Source organism: Megascapheus bottae, chromosome 6 (genome assembly GCF_031878675.1).
Source record: "Megascapheus bottae isolate mThoBot1 chromosome 6, mThoBot2.hap1, whole genome shotgun sequence".
NCBI classification, from domain to species: domain Eukaryota; kingdom Metazoa; phylum Chordata; class Mammalia; order Rodentia; family Geomyidae; genus Megascapheus; species Megascapheus bottae.
Window position 1 is genome coordinate 68758271 of NC_143514.1, and position 18784 is coordinate 68777054.

Sequence of the window (18784 nt, forward strand, 5' to 3'; positions counted from 1 at the left end):
TGATAATAATAATAATAATAAGCTGGTGCAGTGGCTCACAGCAGGGGCTCACACCTCTAATCCTAGCTACTCGGGAGGCTGAGATCTGAGGATCAAGGTTCAAAGCCTGCCGAGGCACTATGAAGCCGGAGAGACTCCTATCTCCAATTAATCACTAGAAAAGGGGAGGTGGGGCTGGTGGCTTCAGGGGTAGGGCGGACTGAGCTGGCTTCCACATCTCGAGTATTCCGGGATACTTCTGCGATCCTGGAAGCTGATCTCTAGGCCTTCCCGGCGGGCAGGTGCGAGGTCGTCAGTCACAGGCCGGCGGGCGGGCGCGGGGGCGGGCGCAGCGCCCCCGGTGCCAGCGGCCCGGCGCCCTCCAGGCGCGCTGTGTGTGGAGGGCAACCGGGGCAGCAGGGGAACAGCCTGGCGCCGGCGGCTCAGGACCCCCGAGGCCCAACCCCGAGGCGACGCCTGGCCGTCGGCGCCCAAGAGGCTGCGAAGCTCGGCTCTGCGCTGCCACCGTGTGGCCAGAGAGAGCAGCGCCCGCCTGGCGCGCGGACTCTTCCAGACTGGGCTGGACGCAGGCACGCGCGGGCCTCGGGCCTGGCGGCTCTGGAGACCACGCCCCTTCCCGGGGGGGGGGGGCGCTGGAGTTGCCATGGCGACGGTGGAGGCGCGGAGGCGCTGTCCCCTGCCCCCCCCCCCCCCCCAGCATCCTGCTGGACCGCGAGAGGACACCCAGCATGGCTTTAGACCCACCGCAGGGATCCGATGGGCGCCTCAGGAGGCTGAGGTCTGAGGATCGCGGTTCCAAGCCAGCTCGGACACTCAAGTCCTTGAGCCTCTTAACGGGAAGTGAGGCTGAGGCTCCAGGGGTAGGGCGGTGGCCTTGAACTGAAGAGCGCCAGGACAGCGCCCAGGCCCAGAGTTCAAGCCCCGGTACCCCCCCCACACACAAATCTAAGGTGTGAAGGAGAATGAAACTTCTCAAAAGCAGCAAGGACTGCCGCAACCAGTGTGTGTGCTTTTATTCCACACCCAGTGTGGAAGACACATTTGAAGAAGGCATTCAAAGATGCTTCGTGAAAATACATAACATTTAGAGACTTAACTCTAAGCTAGACACTGGTTTTGTATACATGGGTGCTATTCCCGTGGAATGGTTAAGGAAACAGATTCAAAGAGGTTAACTAACTGGTTCAAAGTAACACAGCAAGTAGCTAAGGATGGGGGGAGTGGGGGGAAGAAAAGGGGGACAAAAACATGAGAAGGGGTATCTAGTTTTCTTCATATTTTTATTGTAATTAATAGAGGGGTTACAGTTATATTTGTCAGATAGAAGGAGCATTATTATTATTATTATTATTATTATTATTATTTTGCCAGTCCTGGGCTTGAGCTCAGGGCCTGAGCACTGTCCTTGGACTTTCTCAAGGCTAGAGCTCTACCACTTGAGCCTCAGCACCACTTCCGGCTTTTTTCTATGTATGTGGTACCGAAGAATTGAACCCCAGGTCTTCATGCATGCTAGGCAAGCATGGTCCAGAAGGAGCATTATTTCACACACATTGATACCCCTTCTCATGTTTGTGTCCCCATTTCCCTCCCCCACCCCTCCCCTTGTTTCCCCCCTTCCTTTTCCTATTTCAAATAAACATATATACAATGTACTAGAAAACAATATGAGAATAACCAAGGGACAACAAAAGAGATGAGAAAGAACATAGTACATTAAGAACAACATTCACTCATTATATAGCTCTTGTTTCCATATCCTGGAAGTCTTTTTATTTAGCCTCATCCTATATGGCCTTATGTATCTAGGTTTTGAGCTATTACAATCCTCTGCTAGGAGAGTCCAAGTTTTGTACTAATTATTACAAATGAGGGAAACCATTGAGCCTATGTTCCTTTGGGTCTGGCTTACTTCACTTAATATGATTTTTTCTAAGACTTTTCCATTTCCTTACAAATGGGGTAATTGTCATTCTTTCTGATGGCAAAATAGAATTATATTGTGTATAAATAGCACATCTTGTTGATCTAGTCATCTACTGAAGGGCATCTGGGTTGGTTCCATAGCTTTGCTATGGTAAATAGTGCTGCAATGAACATCATTGTGCTAGTGGTTTTAGTATGTACCAGTCTGCTACATACTAGAGGACTGGTCTGTCTCTAGCCTTGAGAAAGACCAAGAACAGTGCTCAGCAGTGCTCAGGCCTTGCGTTCAAGTCAGGACTAGCAAAAAAAAAAATAGTTCTGTATGTCCTCTAGTTCTGGGAATTTTTTTTGGGGGGGGAAGGGGGGTGGACTCTGGCTTGGGTACTATCCCTGAGCTCTTCAGTTCAAGGCTATTGCCCTACCCCTTGAGCCACAGCCCCACTTCCTGTTTTCTAGAGATTAATTGGAGATAAGAGTCTCTCAGCTGGGGCCGGGAGTTTGGCCTAGTGGTTAAAGTGCTTGCCTAGCATGCGTGAAGACCCGGGTTCGATTCCTCGGTACCACATACATAGAAAAAAAGCCGGAAGTGGGGCTGAGGCTCAAGTGGTAGAGCTCTAGCCTTGAGAAGATCCAAGGACAGTGCTCAGGCCCTGAGCTCAAGCCCAGGACTGGCAAAAAAAAAAAAAAAGTCTCTCAGCTTTGTATTACCTGGGTTGGCTTTGAACTACAATCCTCAGATCTCACTCAGCCTTCTGAGTAGCTAGGATTACAGGCATGAGCCACTGAGCCCGGCTTAGTCCTGGGAATTTTATTTATTTTTTGTCAAGTCGTAGAACTTGAACTCTGGACCTGGGCGCCGTCTCTGAGCTCAAGACTATCACCCTACCCCTAGAGCCAGAGGGCCACTTCTGGTTTTCTAGTGGTTGATTGGAAATAAGAGTCTCTCAAAATTGGGTGGGGAGTTTGGCCTGGTGGTAGAGTGCTTGCCTAGCATGCAGGAAGACCCAGGTTCGATTTCTTGGTACCACATACATAGCAAAAAAAGCTGGAATGTTACCCGAATTCCTAGAACCCCGAAAAGACCACCAGAGGCCACAGTCAAAGCTAAAAAGCAGGGGTCATTTTATTTAGGAGTCTAGACTCAGGCCTCCGAGTACCAGCAGCGGGCAACGCTGAAAAGGCCCTGAGCAAGAACTTTTCACTGCTTTTATAGGAAAAGTACAATTACCTGATTGACTATTTAACTCAAACCACTGGTCGAATCAGAGCTCAGGTGTCTAACCACTGAGCACCAAGATGTTACCACCTGGGGTTCAAGTACATGGGCCCTAAACAAGGGGGAGGGGATCATTCCCAGAACATGGAACAATCTTGGCACAACAGGAAGTGGTGCTGAGGTTCAAGTCACAGAGCTCTACCCTTGAGAAAGTTCAAGGACAGTGCTCAGGCTCTGAGCTCAAGCCCAAGACTGGCAAAAAAATAAAAAAAATAAAGAGTCTCTCAGACTTTAGTGCCTGGGCTGGCTTTGAACTGTGATTCTCAGATCTCAGCCTCCTGTGTAGCTAGGATTACAGGCATGAGCAACGGTGCCTGGCTTCAGAATTTTAATTTTAAAACTGACAGCTTATCCCCTCTGTTGTCTATTCCTTTTGTACTATTTATTATTTTTCTTTTGGGGGGAGATTCTGGGTTTGGACTTAGCGCTTCATGCTTCCTAAGCATGTAACTATTTATTTGTTTGTTTGTTTTTGCTAGTCCTGGGGGCTTGAATTCAGGGCGTGGGCTCTGTCCCTGAGCCTCTCTGTGCTCAAGGCTAGCGCTCTACCACTTGAGCCACAGTGGTAGCCACAGTTTCAACTTTTCTGTTTATGTAGAACTGAAGAATCAAACCCAGGGCTTCATGCATACTAGGGAAGCACTCTATGGCTAAGCAACATTCCTAGCCCAACATAATCAACTTTGGAGCCACATCTCTATTTGTCTTGTTTTGCTTTTTCATTTGGTGTAAAAGGTTAGGGAGAGACTTTTGTTCATTAAGGAAGAAGAAAACCAAACCATAGAAATGACCTGTCAGAGAAGGATGAGCTGCAGAGTGAGGGTGTGATGTAGAGACACCAAAATACATAGCATGATTGTGAGGGACCTCCAGCTCTTCATTCTAACACGATAGCCATCTTTTCACATTAAAGCTGCCACAGAAAAGAAATAAAACTCAGTTTATCAGCTCCCACCGGGCAGGCAGAGTAATGACTGCATATAACCTGTGTTGGAAGCCACAGCCCACACATACAAAGGATATGGAGGGTAGCCCATAGCCACAGCTGGTGGCTGCTACCTGGCTCTCTAGATGTTAGGCTTCTCTTGAGGCTGTGATAAGCTTGTGGTTTGATGCAATTGGCTAATAAGGACCTGTCAGTAGCTTACACTGGCTTTATTCACCAGAGCTTGCATTTCCACTGAACGCTTTATGCTTGTATTTTCTCTGAAGACATCGCTAATCCTCCTGACAGCATACATTCTGTAATTGTAGGTGTTGACTTGCTTGCTCTTTCCCAGCATCACCCGGTACTGATCTAACACTTGTGTGTGACTGGGAGCTACCATGTTGGGGGAAAAAAAGGGGGGAGCAAAGGAAAAACCTGTCTCATGAAGCTCTCAAATTTTATTCCATCCAAATTTCAGCCTATGTGAAATCTGCCCACAAATACAGCGCAGTGGCTGGGCCCTGGTAGCTGCAGACAGTACTGGAGTCTTGCACCATTTCTCCTAGCCATTTTTTTTTTCTTTTTTGGCAAGGAGGGGGAGGCAGTGTCTTGCATTTTTGCTCAGGCTTACTTCAGACTGCTATGTCCTCTCAGGGTCTCCTCATAGCAGGGACCACAGGCTTAGTCGTTGAGACAGAGATCTCCTGAAACCCACTGTCCCCTAATAGCCTTGAACCTTGATCCTTCCTGAGCTCCTCCTACTGAGCAGCTGGCAGTACAGGCTTGGATTATAGTGTGTGGCTCTTTCTCTATTTCTATTATTCTTATGTGTCCTGAACCAAATTACTAATTTTTCCCTCCTCTGTCTCTTTGTTATAATTTCAGGAAGATTGTCTTCAAAATTTCTCTTTCAACCCTTCCAGTGAAATTTTAACTTCCAAAGACTTTTATTGTTGATGTTTATTTTAAATAACCTGTTCCTTTTGCAACAAAGGTACAATGTCTTCTCTTATCTCTCTGGAGATGTGAACAAGAGATCCTTCTTGGTCAGGTTAGGTCTGCTTTGAGAAAACATTCCCTAGCCTTGCACTTAAGGGACAGAGCCATGGCTGCTAGCTTTCTGGGAGACAAGATGAAAAGCAGAGTTGCCGGGAGGGGGTGGGCGTGGAGAGAGGGTGTTTCTGCCTTTCATGGTACTTAAGTTCATATCATTGCCTGACTTGGGAGGAGACCCCAGTCCTCAACTGTGTCTGTGCCCCTGTACTAGAAATCCTGTTTAATCCTCTGTAGAGAATAAACCTTCAGGGTTGGGAAAGTGGCTTTAGTGGTAGAGTGCTTGCCTAGCATGCATGAAGCCCTGGGTTCGATTTCTCAGTACTATATAAACAGAAAAAGCTGGGAGTGGCACTGTGGCTTAAGTGACAGAGTGCTCGCCTTAAGCAAAAGAAACTTAGGATAATCCTAGCACATGAGGGAGTCTATGATCTAGATTGGGTTCCGTCTCCCCTCAGCTTACAGCATAATGTTTGTGGCATGGTTAGCACTGGCTATTTGTGTCCTTGCTTCCAAGTGCTGGGCTGACAGAATCTCTTCACTGCAGTTTTAGTGGAGGGGAGGGAAGGAACATGAATGAGCATGTGCAGTTCACTATGGTTTTCAGAGCTGCCATTCCTGCCTAAATCAGGAACTAGATTAATAATTACAAACTGTGAGCCACAGGAAACAAACATGAGGACAGGACAAGAACAAGCAGGACAACCTGGAGAATGCAGATTTGTATCTTCCCCTCAAGCTTGAACTCAAGGTCCTAGGTGCTGTCCCTGAGTTTCGTGCTCAAAGCTATGGCTCTACTACTTGATCCTCAGCTCCACTTTCTGCTTTTCAATAGTTAACTGGAAAAATCTCACCAACTTTCTGCCTAGGCTGGCTTTGAATTGTGATCCTCAGATCTCAGCTTTCTGAGTTGCTAGAATTACAGACATGAACTCTTGGCACCTGACAAAATCTGTATCTTTAAAGTACATCTCTCACTGCTGTGTAGAGAAGATTGTTTAAGAATAGTAGGGAGGGGCCGGGAGTTTGGCTTAGTGGTAGAGTGCTTGCCTAGCATGCACAAAGGCCTGAGTTCGATTCCTCAGTATCACATACATAGAAAAAAGCCAGAAGTGGTGCAGTGGCTCAAGTGGTAGAGTTCTAGCTTTGAGAAAGCTCAAGGACAGTGCTCAGTCCCTGAGCTCAAGGCGCAGGGAGCTGGGCATCATGGCTCATGCCTATAATACTAGCTACTCAGGAGGATGAGATCTGAGGATCACAATTCAAAGCCAGCCCAAGCACTAAAGCCTGTGAGACTCTTATCTCCAATTAACTATCAGAAAACCAGAAGTGGGGCTGTGGCTCCAGGGGTAGGGAGTAGCCTTGAGCAGAAGAGCTCAGGGACAGTGCCCAGGCCCCTTAACCAACAACAACAGAAAAAGAATGCTAGGTAGTCTGAGGAGGCTCCTGCAGAGATGAAAGTGAACCATGCAGTGGGTTGAAAAGGTGACTGATAGCTGAGGAACTAGAAGGAGCCATGTAGGGTAGAAATTGTAACTTGCAGGAGGGAATGTGCCTATTTCTTCCCTGTAAGAAGTAAACCCACAGTTTCACCTGGTACCTGGACACCATATCATTTTAGTATTGCTTTGGGTTCTGAGGAGAAAACCCAGGGCCTATAACATGCTAGGCAAGGACTCTACCACTGACCATCTGAAAGACTTTCCTTTGAGGCCACATTGGAGTACAGGATCACTAGAAAATTCATCAGAGATCAATGAAGCCATTCCGTAAGGCACCCAGCTAGCCACTGAACCTAGCTTCTACTGGCAACAGACGTTGACGTCGTCCATATAATGCTGGTTTTGAAAGCAGGCAAAATGCAAGAGTTATAGGGTCATGGAGGTTTCCAGCAAGATTTCCCAGGAAACTCTAAGAGGTCAAGCCGTGGTTGGGGTCATAATTCATGCAGGCAGCCTCTGAAATCACAGTGCATAGAGCTGTGAGGGAGAAGGCTAAGCTGACCTAAGATGCAGGTTGTTAGAGGTGCTAGGAACATGGAATGGGAGAGAGACAGAGTTGAGCTAGCCCAAGAGAGGTTATATGGGCCGCAGATGGCAAGGTCATACAATGAGGCTGCTCAAACCTCTGGAACTTGCTTTATGACACTGTGCCCTTGATCCTGGACATGGAATTACAGGATTTAATGTTTGCCTTTGTACATTTTAGTTTGCTTTGATATGTTGCTGTTATTCTATTTTCTTCTTTTTTTTTTTTGCCCATTATGGTGCTTGAACTCCATTTTCTAGTGATTAATTGGAGATAAGCGTTTTAGAGACTTCTGTGCCTGGGCTGGCTTTGAACTGTGATCCTCAGATCTCAGCTCCCTGAGTAGCTAGTATTACAGGTGTGAACCACTGTGCCTGGCTGTTTTCCTTTTTTCTTTTTTTTTTTTTTTGCCAGTCCTGGGCTTGATCTCAAGGCTTGAGCACTGTCCTTGGGCTTTGTCAAGGCTAGAGCTCTATAATTTGAGCCACAGCACCACTTCCAGTTTTTCTTTTTTCTTTTTTTTTTTGCCAGTCCTGGGCCATGAACTCAGGGCCTGAATACTATCCTTGGACTTTCTCAAGGCTAGCCTCAGCACCATTTCCGGCTTTTTTCTATGTATGTGGTACTGAGGAATCGAACCTGGGTCTTTGTGCATGCTAGGCAAGCACTCTACCACTAGGCCAAACTCCCGGCCCCCAACCCCTGTGTTTTGATTTTCATAGGGGATGATACCTAAAAAAATTGCTTTGAGTTTCAGAAAAGACTTGGAACTTGGACTTTGGAACCATGTTGGAACAGTTAGACTATGGGAGCTCATGGAAACCACTGAATGCCTTTCCTATTATGAGATGGCCAGGAGCCCTTTGAGGGTCAGGGGTAGGCTGTTATAGTTTAAGAAGATACATTTGGAGGCCGGGAGTGTGGCCTCATAGAAGAGTGCTTGCCTAGCCCACATGAAGTCCTGGATTCGATTCCTAGGTACCACATACACAGAAAAAGTTGGAGGTGGTGCTGTGGCTCAAGTTGGGGATTACTAACCTTGACAAATGAGAAAGCTCAAGGACAGTGCCCAGGCTCAGAGTTCAGTCCACAGGACTGGCAAAAAGAAAAAAAAAACACATTTGGGGTAAAGTTGACAAGAAGTTGGTTTATGATAGTTAATTTTATTATCTATTTATGTAGTGCCAGCCTGAGTGTGTTATCAATTAGCTTTTCCTCTCAAAACTATCAAGGTATCATTTGAGCCACTGCTCTATTTCCAGCCCCCTGACCCCCCATTTTTTGGTTAATTGAAGATAAGTTTCATGGTCTTTCCAGCCTGGGCTGGTTTTGAACCACAGACCTCAAATCTCAGGCTCCTAAGTAGCTGAATAGCTATGACAGGTATGAGCTTGTACCACTTGAACCACAGCTCCATTTCTAGCTTTTGTCTTTTTGTCAGTCATGGGGCTTGAACTTAGGGCCTAGGCACTGTCAAGTTTTTTCCACTCAAGGCTAGCATTTTACCATTTACAGACACAGCATCACTTCTGATTTTCTTGTGGGTAATTGGGGATTAGAGTCTCACAGACTTTCCTGCCCAGACTTGCTTTGAACTTTGATCCTTAGATCTCAGACTCCTGAGCAGCTGGTGTTATAGGCATGAGTCACTGGTGCCTGGCTTCTACTTCCAGCTTTGTGAGCTTAGAGATGAGAGTATCTGACTTCATGTCTTGGCTAGCTTCAAACTAGGATCCTCAGAGCTCATACTTTTTTTTTTGGACTAGTCCTGGGTCTTGAACTCAGGACCTGAGCATTTCTCAAGGCTAGCACTCTACCGCTTGAGCCACAGCACCACTTCTGGCTCTTTTCTATGTATGTAGTACCAAGGAATCCAACCCAAGTTTTCGTGCATGCTAGGCAAGCACTCAGCCAATTGGCCAAACTCCCAACCAGATCTCAGCCTCTTGAATAGCTAGGATTACAATCAGGCCACAGGCACCTAGCTTGACGGTCCTCTGAAACATTTTTTTCTCTATAGTTTTACTTGAATCTAAGAATTATACAAGGTTACATTTTAGAGCTGGCTAAGATAACAAAACTCTCAAATGACCTTGAACAGAAGAACTGTCTAGTGCAAGTAAGAAAGCAGAAATGTGAGAAAATGACAAAGAGCCCAAAATGTTATTATCCTTGAAGTTGCTTGTGGCTTAGGATACAAAAGGCAAATTGATGGGTAATTATCTGGTATTTCTAGACAAAAGAGAGAAAAGCAAATCTCCACTGTTGCACAAGTCTTAGAAAAGTCCAGAATGAGAGAATAAAACTAAGAAGGAATCAGGTAGGCTGTCAGAATCAGAGAATCAGAGAATTGGGGCTGGGAATGTGGTCTAGTGGTAGAGTAAGTGTCTAGCATACATGAAGCCCTGGATTTGATTCCTGGGAACCACATACATGGAAAAAGCCAGAAGTGGTGCTGTGGCTCAAGTGCTAGAGAATTAGCCTTGAAAAAGCCCAAGGACAGTGCCCAGTCCCTGAGTTCAAACCCCAGGACTGGAAAGAGAGAGATCCATTCCTAATTAACACAAAATACAAAAGGAAATGATACCTTTGGCAAATAATGAGCAAAATCTACTCTGTGGGAAAGAGCCCTGTAAATTTGGAGATTAAAGATATGCAAATGAACTGCAATGTCTGGACCCTGTGTGGAATTTAAAACATACAAATGGGGGAAAGAGCTATTTTAGGCAACTAGAAATTTGAGAACTCTGGTATTCCCTCATATTAAGGAATTAATAGCTGGGTGCTGGTGGTTCATGCCTGTAATCCTAGCTAATCAGAAGGCTGAGCTCTGAGGATTGCAATACAAAGCCAGCCTAGCAGGAAAGTCCATGAAACTCTTATTTCTAATTCACCACCAGAAAACCAGAAGTGGAGCTGTGGCTCAAGTGGTAGAGCACTAGCCTTGAGTGAAAGAGCTCAGGGACAGTGCCCAGGTCCTGAGTTCAAGCAACCAACCCACCTCCCACCCCAAAAAAGGAGGGGACTTAGTAGCAGAGTGTTTGCCTAGCATAAAGCCCTGAATTTGATTCCTCAGGACCACATAAACAGAAAAAGCTGGAAGTGGCACTGTGGCTCAGAGACAGTTCCTAGGCCCTGAACCGGTTAAAAAAAAAAAAAGGAGGGCAAGCTGGGTACCACCTATGGCTCATTCCATAATCCTAGTTACTTAGGAAGAGGACAGAGGTTTAAAAGACAGAGGATAGAGGTTTAAATCCAGTTCCAGCAGGACAAAATGCTATATTCCATCTCCAAAATAACCAACACAAAGCAGAGCTGTGATCTCAATGGCTGGGAATAGTGATGTATAAATAGTATTAGGCCAGACCCAGGACAAGTGAGACCATATCAGAAGAAAACCATCATTAAAAGAGCTTGAGCTGTGGCTCTAGTGGTAGTACATCTGCTTGACAATCACAAAGCCCTGTATTCAATTCCCAGTATTTCCCTCTCGTCCCCCCAAAAAGTATCCCTCCCTCAGGCTACAAAACTCTCACTGGTCAAGCATTGCAAATGAAATCCCAGGCTGAAGATATTTTTAATGAGAGCCTGGGAGTGTTGCCTAGTGGTAGAGTGCTTGCTCAGCATGCACAAAGCTCTAGGTTTGATTCCTCAGTACAACATACACAGAAAGAGCCGGAAGTGGTGCTGTGGCTCAATCGGCAGAGTGCTATCCTTGAGAAAGCCTAAGGACAGTGCCCAGGCCCCGAGTTCAGGTCCCAGGACTGGAAAAAATATATAATAAGGGCTAAATACATGGCTCAGATGATAGAACTATGAACAAGATCTATTTAATGGTAGCTATTCCCTTGTAAGCAAATAAAGCCATCTATTTACTGTGATCTTTTGTGCCTTATAAGGCTACTTTAAAATGACAAGTTACTAAAACCATGGATGAGAGTTGGGGGAAAGAAGGAACATACACTAGAACATGCATTAATAGGCAATCTTATGGCTTTGACTGTTAGTTACTACTGTACTTTGAAGAAAAATGCCCATTCTGTTGAAGCTAAGTATGCACCATCTTCTACACTAAATATTACTGCATCCCATGGAAGTCCTGTGTAATAACTCTCCCAAATAGCATCTTACACCTCTGATTGGAAGGTATCACAGTAAAGATATGTGAACACTTAGGAAAACAAAAATGTACTTACTTGATAAAGTCATCTATGTCTATGGAATGGGCCTGTTTGTCACTAAAACCTGTGCTGGATAGGATTTGCAGCATTTTATCTGCCATAATGAAAATTTCTAGAATTATTTATCAATAGAAGATTCAGAATAAAGCTGGGTGTGGTGGCTCACGCCTATAATCCTAGCTACTCAAGAGGCTGAGATCTGAGGATCTACATTCAAAGCCAGCCTCGGCAAAACAAAGCTGTTGTGAGACTCTTATCTCCAATTAATCACTAGAAAATGAGAATTGGGACTGTGGCTCTAGGGTAGGGTGTTGTTAGCTTTGAGCTGAACGGCTCAGGGACAGCACCCAGGCTCAGGGGTAGGGTGATAGCCTTTAATTGAAGAGCTCAGAGACAGCACCCAGGCCAGAGCTCAAGCCCCATCACACACACACACACACACACACACACACACACACACACACACACACACACAAAGGAAAAAAAAAAAGTAAAAGGCCAGGAGTATAGCTTACTGCTTGCTTAGCACGCATGAAGCCCTGAATTTGATTCCTTGGTATCACATACACAGAATAAAGTTGGAAGTGGTGTTGTGGCTCAAGTGGTAGAGCACTACCCTTGAGAAAGCTCAAAGACAGAGCCTAGGCCCCGATTAAGCCCCAGGACTAGCAAAAAAGAAAAAGAAAAAAAAAAAAGAGGTCCAAAAAGTCCATTTGGATGAAATGTCTATAGACATAACATAGTTAATGATTGCCTAGGGTTGAGGGAGGAAAATTCCTATTAACAGGAGTATGGCTTTTGGGGGGTGGGGGGGCAGTAATGACAACAGTCTGGAGTTACAACGGTGACCATTGCACAAATGATGAATTAAAAGGGGAGGGGTCAGACTTAGCAATGAAGTCAGAGGGACTAAGCCTACTAGTCACAGGATGTGAATGCATAGCATTCCACAGCCCTCTCTTTTCTCTGGCCATCTACCAGCCTGTATCTAGTTCTAATGAGCCGGAATGTCTAACAGATTATGTGGTCCATCCTTCTATGATTAGCTTAGGAGAGAGCAGTCCACATAGTTCTGATGAGACACAGGCTGCTGAAAGGTTTTCTGTAAAAGATACTGTTCTTAGGAGAAAACGGTCCTGTTTCTGGATATTGATGTAGTCTTATACCTGGAACAGAACTGACATGCTGTGCCAATGGCAGAAGAGCAGAAACTACCTGCCTGTGTAAAGCTCCTTCTTCCTCAGGGCTTAAATCCTTTTGTGTAGAGTCACTACTGGGGTTTGAACTCAGGTTGCTAAGCAGGTAAGTATGCTTCTTCTAGCCCTTCATATATTAAGCCATTTGCTTTTTAGTACTGTTCTTATGGCCCAAGAACACTAACGCAGATGATTCTTCCCAAGACTGGTCAGAACAGACTTAGAAACCATGCTGGGGAGGTCCACTTTCATTGTGGTTTTAAGGATGGGTCTTTATACAATGGCATTTTTTTGTTTTTGTTTTTGCCAGTCCTGGGGCTTGAACTCAGGGCCGCCTGAGCAAAATTCTTGGGCTTTCTCAAGGCTAGAACTCTACCACTTGAGCCACAGCACCACTTCCAGTTTCTTCTATATATGAGGCACCAAGGAATCTAACCTGGGTCTTCAGACATGCTAGGCAAGCACTCTATTACTAGGCCAAACTCCCAGCCTACATTGGCATTTTTTTAATGGCCCAATGCTGGTCAAATCAGCCAGTCATTTTGCCTGAGTTACAAAGTAAGGATAATTAATGCCTACACTTCTTCACAGCTGTTCCCCAAATCAAGCTATTAGCACAAAATTTACTGTCAACAGACTAAGAACCCAAATGTAGCTTAATCAAGTTCTCAAGTCTTGCTCCACTATCAACCATGTTAGCCCTAGTCAGTCTTTAAGATATCCAGGGCTGGGAATATGGCTTAGTGGTAGAGTGCTTGCCTAGTATACATGAAGTACTGGGCTCAATTCCTAAGCAACACAGAAAAAGCCAGAAGTGGCTCTGCAGCTCAAGTGGTGGAGTGCTAGGCTTGGGCAAAAGCAGTTCAGAACTGTGCCAAGGCCAATCCAAGCACCTGCACTGCCAAAAACATTAAGCACCTAAGCCAGGCCTTGGCAGCCCATTGGTGGCTTGTAATCCTACTCAGGAAGGTTGAGAATTGAGGATTGGGGTTGGAAGGAAGCTGGGGTAGAAAAGTCTGTCTGTGATGGAAACAGCCTAAGTAGACAGTGCCACTTCTGGCTATTTTTGGCCAATCCTGGGGCTTTCTCAAAGCTAGCACTCTAGCACTTGAGTCATAGCACCACTTGTGGCTTTTTCTGTGTATGTGGTACCAAGGAATGAAGAACCCAGGGCTTAGTTTTCACTGCTTATGACAACTAAGAACCCTTACTTGTGTTTCCATCCATATGATGATTGCAATACTTGCAAGATTCTTCAAGCCATATTACCACTTCTGGCTTTTAGGTGGTTAATTGGAGGAGTCCATGGACTTTCCTGCCTGAGCTGGCTTTGAACCTTCCTCCTCAGATCTCAGCCTCCTGAGGAGCTAGGATTACAGGTGGGAACCACCAACATCCAGCTTTCAAGACTTATATCCCTGTCAACTTCCAGGGAAACTTGGATCTACCAAAAATCTCAATGTAAAAATATACTGAAAGCCTAGCACTGGTGGCTCATATCTGTAATCCTAGCTACTCGGGAGGCTGAGATCTTGGGCTCATGGTTCAAAGCCAACCCAGTTTAAAAAGTTCATAAGATTCCTATGTTCAACAAACTATGCAGAAACGGTGGGAAATGGTTCTGTGGTTCAAGTGGTAGAGCACTAACCTTGAGCCAAAAAAGCTCAGGGATGGGGTCCAGACCCTGAGTTTAATAAGCACTAGGACTAGCACAAGAAAAAACAACCAACACATAAAATATGTGTGATAAAGATCAATGAGCCAACTATAAATGTAACCTCTACATTTAATAATTAAAATGTAATTTGTTCTAAGAGTCCTGAGAAACCAGTTTCCCCAATAATCGGATAGCATTCCAAGCCAAACTGTATCCAGCTTTATTAAAGATACTTTTCATAAACAATCATGGTATTTCAGGCAGGACATGGGCAGACAATCTTTATTTTTAAACAGTATACAACAACTTTCAAACTCCCTTCTTGGATGGTCTATCAAAATCAGAAAGCCATTATAAAACCCAATGACGTCTTCACTTGAAGCTCTGAATAGGGGAAGTTTAGAGTGAGGGTTGACATTTCACATTAAACATGTTGTTTAACAACTTTTCACAAGCCGACCCTGACTTTCAGGAAATGAAAATGGCAGAATTATGAATCTGAAAATTCACGATTTAGAAAAGGAAACCACTGCTCTTTTAGGGAACATCATTTCAGTGTTGCCACTGTGAAGTCCAGATTGCCTGGCACACTGGAAAAACCAACTGGGGGCAGGGAAGGTCAAGGTCCCAACTGGCATCTGGATTTAAGGGAGTTAAGTCTATGCTGAGTATGGAGAAGGAGGAGGACAAAAATGATTTTGAGTTTTCCCAGCTCACAAAGTATTTGTGCCAAGGTTGCTGTGTGTCAACACAAGGGAATTCCTCCTCCAGGGAGCCAACAGAAGCCTCTCAAAACTAGCAGGGAAAGGTGTTCTCCCCTATTTATCCAGTTTTGGAGACATTCTGTTAGTGACAGATGCTCCTTTCCCCAAAACAAGTGTTCCTTGTGCTAACAACATAGCTTAAAAAAAAAAGTAAAACAAAATTCTGCATTTTTATAAAACTTGATAAAAAATAGTATTTCAAACTGTACAGTCACCAGAAGTACACAGTTATCAAAAATGCACACACTTTCACTTGGCATCTCCAGCACCTTCAGCTTTCTGTGCCTGAAATAAAAAGATCAATAAGGTATTAGACGTACAATCTTTCAATATTTCTTTTGAGACCCTTATTCCCAATTAACCAACAAAAACTTGAAGTAGAGGTGTGGTTCAAAATCTAAGGGACAGGGCCCTCCTGAATTCAAGCCCCAGGACTGGGGTCCCAGTATGAGCCTGCATATGGTGAGCTAGGTGCCAGTTGCTTCCTCTTGCAATCCTAACTCAGAAGACTGGGATCTGAGGAACATAATTCAAAGGCAACCTGTACAGAAAGTCCATGAGACTCCTATCTCCAATTACCAACCAAAAAAAGCTGGAAGCAGAGCTGTAGCTGAAAGTAGTAGGGTGCTAGTTTCTGACCACAAAAGCTCAGAGACAGCACCCAGGTCCTGAGTTTAAGCTCTAGGACCAGCATCAAAAGAGAGAAAAAAAGGGGGTGGGGCAGGGTGGGAGGGGAAGATGGAGGATATGGTATAGTGCAGCTTGAGTGGCATCTCAGGACATCAATGTCTTATTTAATGACATTTTTTTTAACAATCCAGTATTTCAGTCAGCAGAAAAAAACAATGTACTTGAAGTAACGTAGTTTACGATGTGCACATCTATCTATCTATCTATCTATCTATATATATATATATATAAAAAAAATCAAATACTATACCTGGTCTGTTTTGGCATCTCCATTTTCTGCAGGGTTATTCCCATCCTTGCCAGCATCAGCTTTGCCCTTCTTCCCTTTAGGTACCTTCTCTCCCTTCTAAAACAAAGTGAAAAAGAGAACTGTTCCTCCTTGTTCACATGGCCAGATTACAGTCTGCAAAGTTCTGTGCAAGATGTAAAAGGTAGGCTTGCTTACTGAAGCCAACTGCCCCCCCCCATAATAAATGATCTAATAAACGAAGCTAAACGATAAATTACCATGGTCTTCAGCAAAACATTCACATTTATTATAAACCAAATATTTAGTGTTTTAACACTCGAGCAATTTCTGGAAACTGACAAAGTTCTTGACTAGAAAACAGGAATAACAAGGATAAGGCTATCAAAACAACTTACAACATCCATTGATGGAGTCACCATTATGCTGAATTAGGTTAAGGTGGTGAAGGACAGTTCTCTTTCTGTGAAAATCACCAATTCCAACGTTAGCACTATCGTCTCTCAGTTCCACTTACCTTTGCAGGGGCTTTTTTAGGCTTGGGCTCTGGCTTTGGAGGAGCAGGTTTCTTATTTTGGCAGGCGGAGGGGAAGAAGAGAGTATTTTAGTTCAACAGAACAAAGAAACAAAACAACCGAATCACAGTATCAGCGATAGAGTTCTCCTACCTACTAGGCATTTCAGAACTAGTAACTCCCAAGGTGTAATCAATACCCCGCGGTGAAGATCACCCAAAATTCTCTGGAAGCAATAGTTTCAAGAATAGGTATGTGTATACTTATAGATAGATATAAAAACTTTGCACTTACAGCAGACAACCTGGCGGATCTTCTCTGTGGCTATTAAAATAAGAACAGAAAGTTACTTTGTTCCGCCTTACAAACACGGGACACAACTCCAGGCAAATTTAGAGGGCGGAGAGTGGTGGTCGATGACCCGAAGAGTAAGAAATCCTTACCTCGTCCTTCACCTTCGCTTTATCTCCTTTGGCATCACCTTCAGCCTAGACGACGTCAAAACAAAAAGAAGCTCGCTGCCGTTTCTCAAGAAGCCCCCCTGGCCGACTTCCCTCGGTGGATGCCCCGCACGGGTCTGCTCAGCTCCGGGGCCGGCTGCCCGCGGCCGTGCCGCCGCCAGGCAGGAGCAACAGCTGCAGCTGGTGCAAACAAACCCCTCCGGAGGCGGAGCCGGGCGCCGTTGCCATGGCAGCCGTCGAGGGCGGGAGAAGGCGGGCGCGCAGCCCGAGGAACTCGTGGGCGGCGGCGGCGCGCGTCCCGTGCGCCGCGAACGTGGGCGGGCAGGGGCGGAGCCTCGGGCGGCGGCCCCGCCCCTCGCGGCGGCGGTTTTTTGGCGGCAGCGCGTTCCCCCCGCCCGCCAACCCCGAACGCCGCCTTCCCGCCCTTTCGGGTTTGAATCGTACGCCCGCCCGCCCGCCCGCCCGCGGGAAGGGGAGGGCGACATTCTGGTGGGGGAGGGGGCTCGGGCGGGCGCGGGAGCCCGCGGGGAGCAGGATAAACAGCCAACAACATGGCTCCTCCTGCCGCCGCCGCCGCCGCCGCCGCCTCCAATATGGCCTCTGGCGCCCGGGGCAGCGGCGCCGCGCGGGGTTAGCCCGAGGCCCCGGCCTCGCCTCGAGCCCCGCGCCCGGCAGCGGCCGCCGCTCCGCGGGCGCCGATTCCCGCGCCTCCGGCCGGGGGGGCGGCAGAGGTGGCACGGATGCGGTCGGCGTCGCGGCCCTCGCGCCACGTACCTTTCTCTTGGGCATGGTGGCGGCGGGACGGAGGCGCTGGGCGGGCTGCAGCGACGCGCGGCTTTGGTCGGTCCGGGGGTCGTCCTCGCCTCCTCTTCACACTGCTCGGGCTCCGGGGGGTTTATAAAGTTTTTATAGCGCTGGGAGCCCCGGACCGGTTAGAACCGGATTTCACCTCCCGCTGCAGCTCATTGGTCCAGCCGGGGTCACGTGGGCGGGGTTTAAACTCACCTCCTCTGGAGGGAGTGAGGAGGGGGTGCGGGGGGAGGGCGCGGAGACGGCGGCGCGCGGAGGGGGTGGGGGCGCGGTGGGGGAGGCGCGGCGCGCGGGCCGGGTTCCGCTCCCGCCAAGAGCTGGCTTTTGCAAACTGCCGAGTTCCTTCCACCTTATGCAACGAGCTACCCACTTCTCCAAAGCCCGGGCGCCACACTCGGGGCGCATCTCGGCAGCCGGCTTCCTGCCCCCGCCGCGGGCCCCCGGGGCGGGCCAGGCCGGGGGGGCGGGAGCGGGGCGGGAGGCGCCGCGGCTCCGGTGGGAGCAGAGCGGGGAGGCCGGCCCGGCGCGAGCTCCCGCTTCGGGAGAGCCCTCGGGGCGCCTCACCTGGAGAGCTGCCCGCCGCAGGCGGGGTGTGGGCGGTGCACGGGGGTGGGGGAGGCAGTCCAGGCGGGGGTGCACCTCGGGTGCTGCAGGGCAGGTAGGAGCTGTCCTTTCAGCACCCGCTGCTCAGCTGCCTCCCCAAATGGTAAGCGAGCCCCCAAAGCCTGGCGGGCAGCTCCCAGCCGTGGGTCCCCGCACGCCCGGCCCTTAGGACCCAGTGGGAACGCGGCGCGGTCGCCCGGGCGGCCTTCGGGCGCTCCCCTCCCCCTGAGCACTTCCAGTCCCCGAACATCTAGTCCAGCTGCCCCCACTCGAGGCGGCCACAGCGCTGGGCGCTGCCGACGCCGCAGCTGGTGAAATCCCTCCTTCCACACTGTCACGCTGGCTTCTTTTCACTTGCGGGAGGAAATGGAGGGGGGAGGAAAGCGCCCGGAGATTAGGAAACAAGTAGAGGAACAGGTGTGATGGCAAAAGGGCTCTTTTGGTGTGCT

The 18784-nt window shown here is 47.5% G+C and overlaps 1 protein-coding gene across 2 annotated transcripts; it reads right to left on the minus strand.

Moving 5' to 3' along the window:
* Positions 1-14451: 14451 nt before the first annotated feature.
* Positions 14452-17898, minus strand: Hmgn2 (high mobility group nucleosomal binding domain 2). 2 transcript variants are annotated; one of them, XM_090335498.1, is made up of 6 exons: positions 17697-17898; positions 16905-16949; positions 16756-16785; positions 16464-16514; positions 15950-16045; positions 14452-15294 (listed from the first exon to the last, which is right to left on the minus strand). In XM_090335498.1, exons 1-6 carry the CDS (start codon positions 17709-17711, stop codon positions 15259-15261), a joined length of 273 nt encoding a protein of 90 aa, XP_090191624.1. In that variant the 5' UTR covers positions 17712-17898; the 3' UTR covers positions 14452-15258. The 2 variants fall into 2 exon arrangements, with proteins under 2 accessions (XP_090191624.1, XP_090191625.1); XM_090335499.1 differs by lacking the exon at positions 16756-16785 and having other exon boundaries at positions 17697-17897.
* Positions 17899-18784: the final 886 nt, after the last annotated feature.

Coding starts and splice junctions, on each gene's coding strand:
- Hmgn2 (XM_090335498.1), bottom strand. Junction 16,046..16,463: donor CTAAAAAAGCCCCTGCAAAG/GTAAGTGGAACT, acceptor ACTTTGTTTTAG/AAGGGAGAGAAGGTACCTAA. Junction 15,295..15,949: donor GAGATGCCAAAACAGACCAG/GTATAGTATTTG, acceptor TTTTTATTTCAG/GCACAGAAAGCTGAAGGTGC.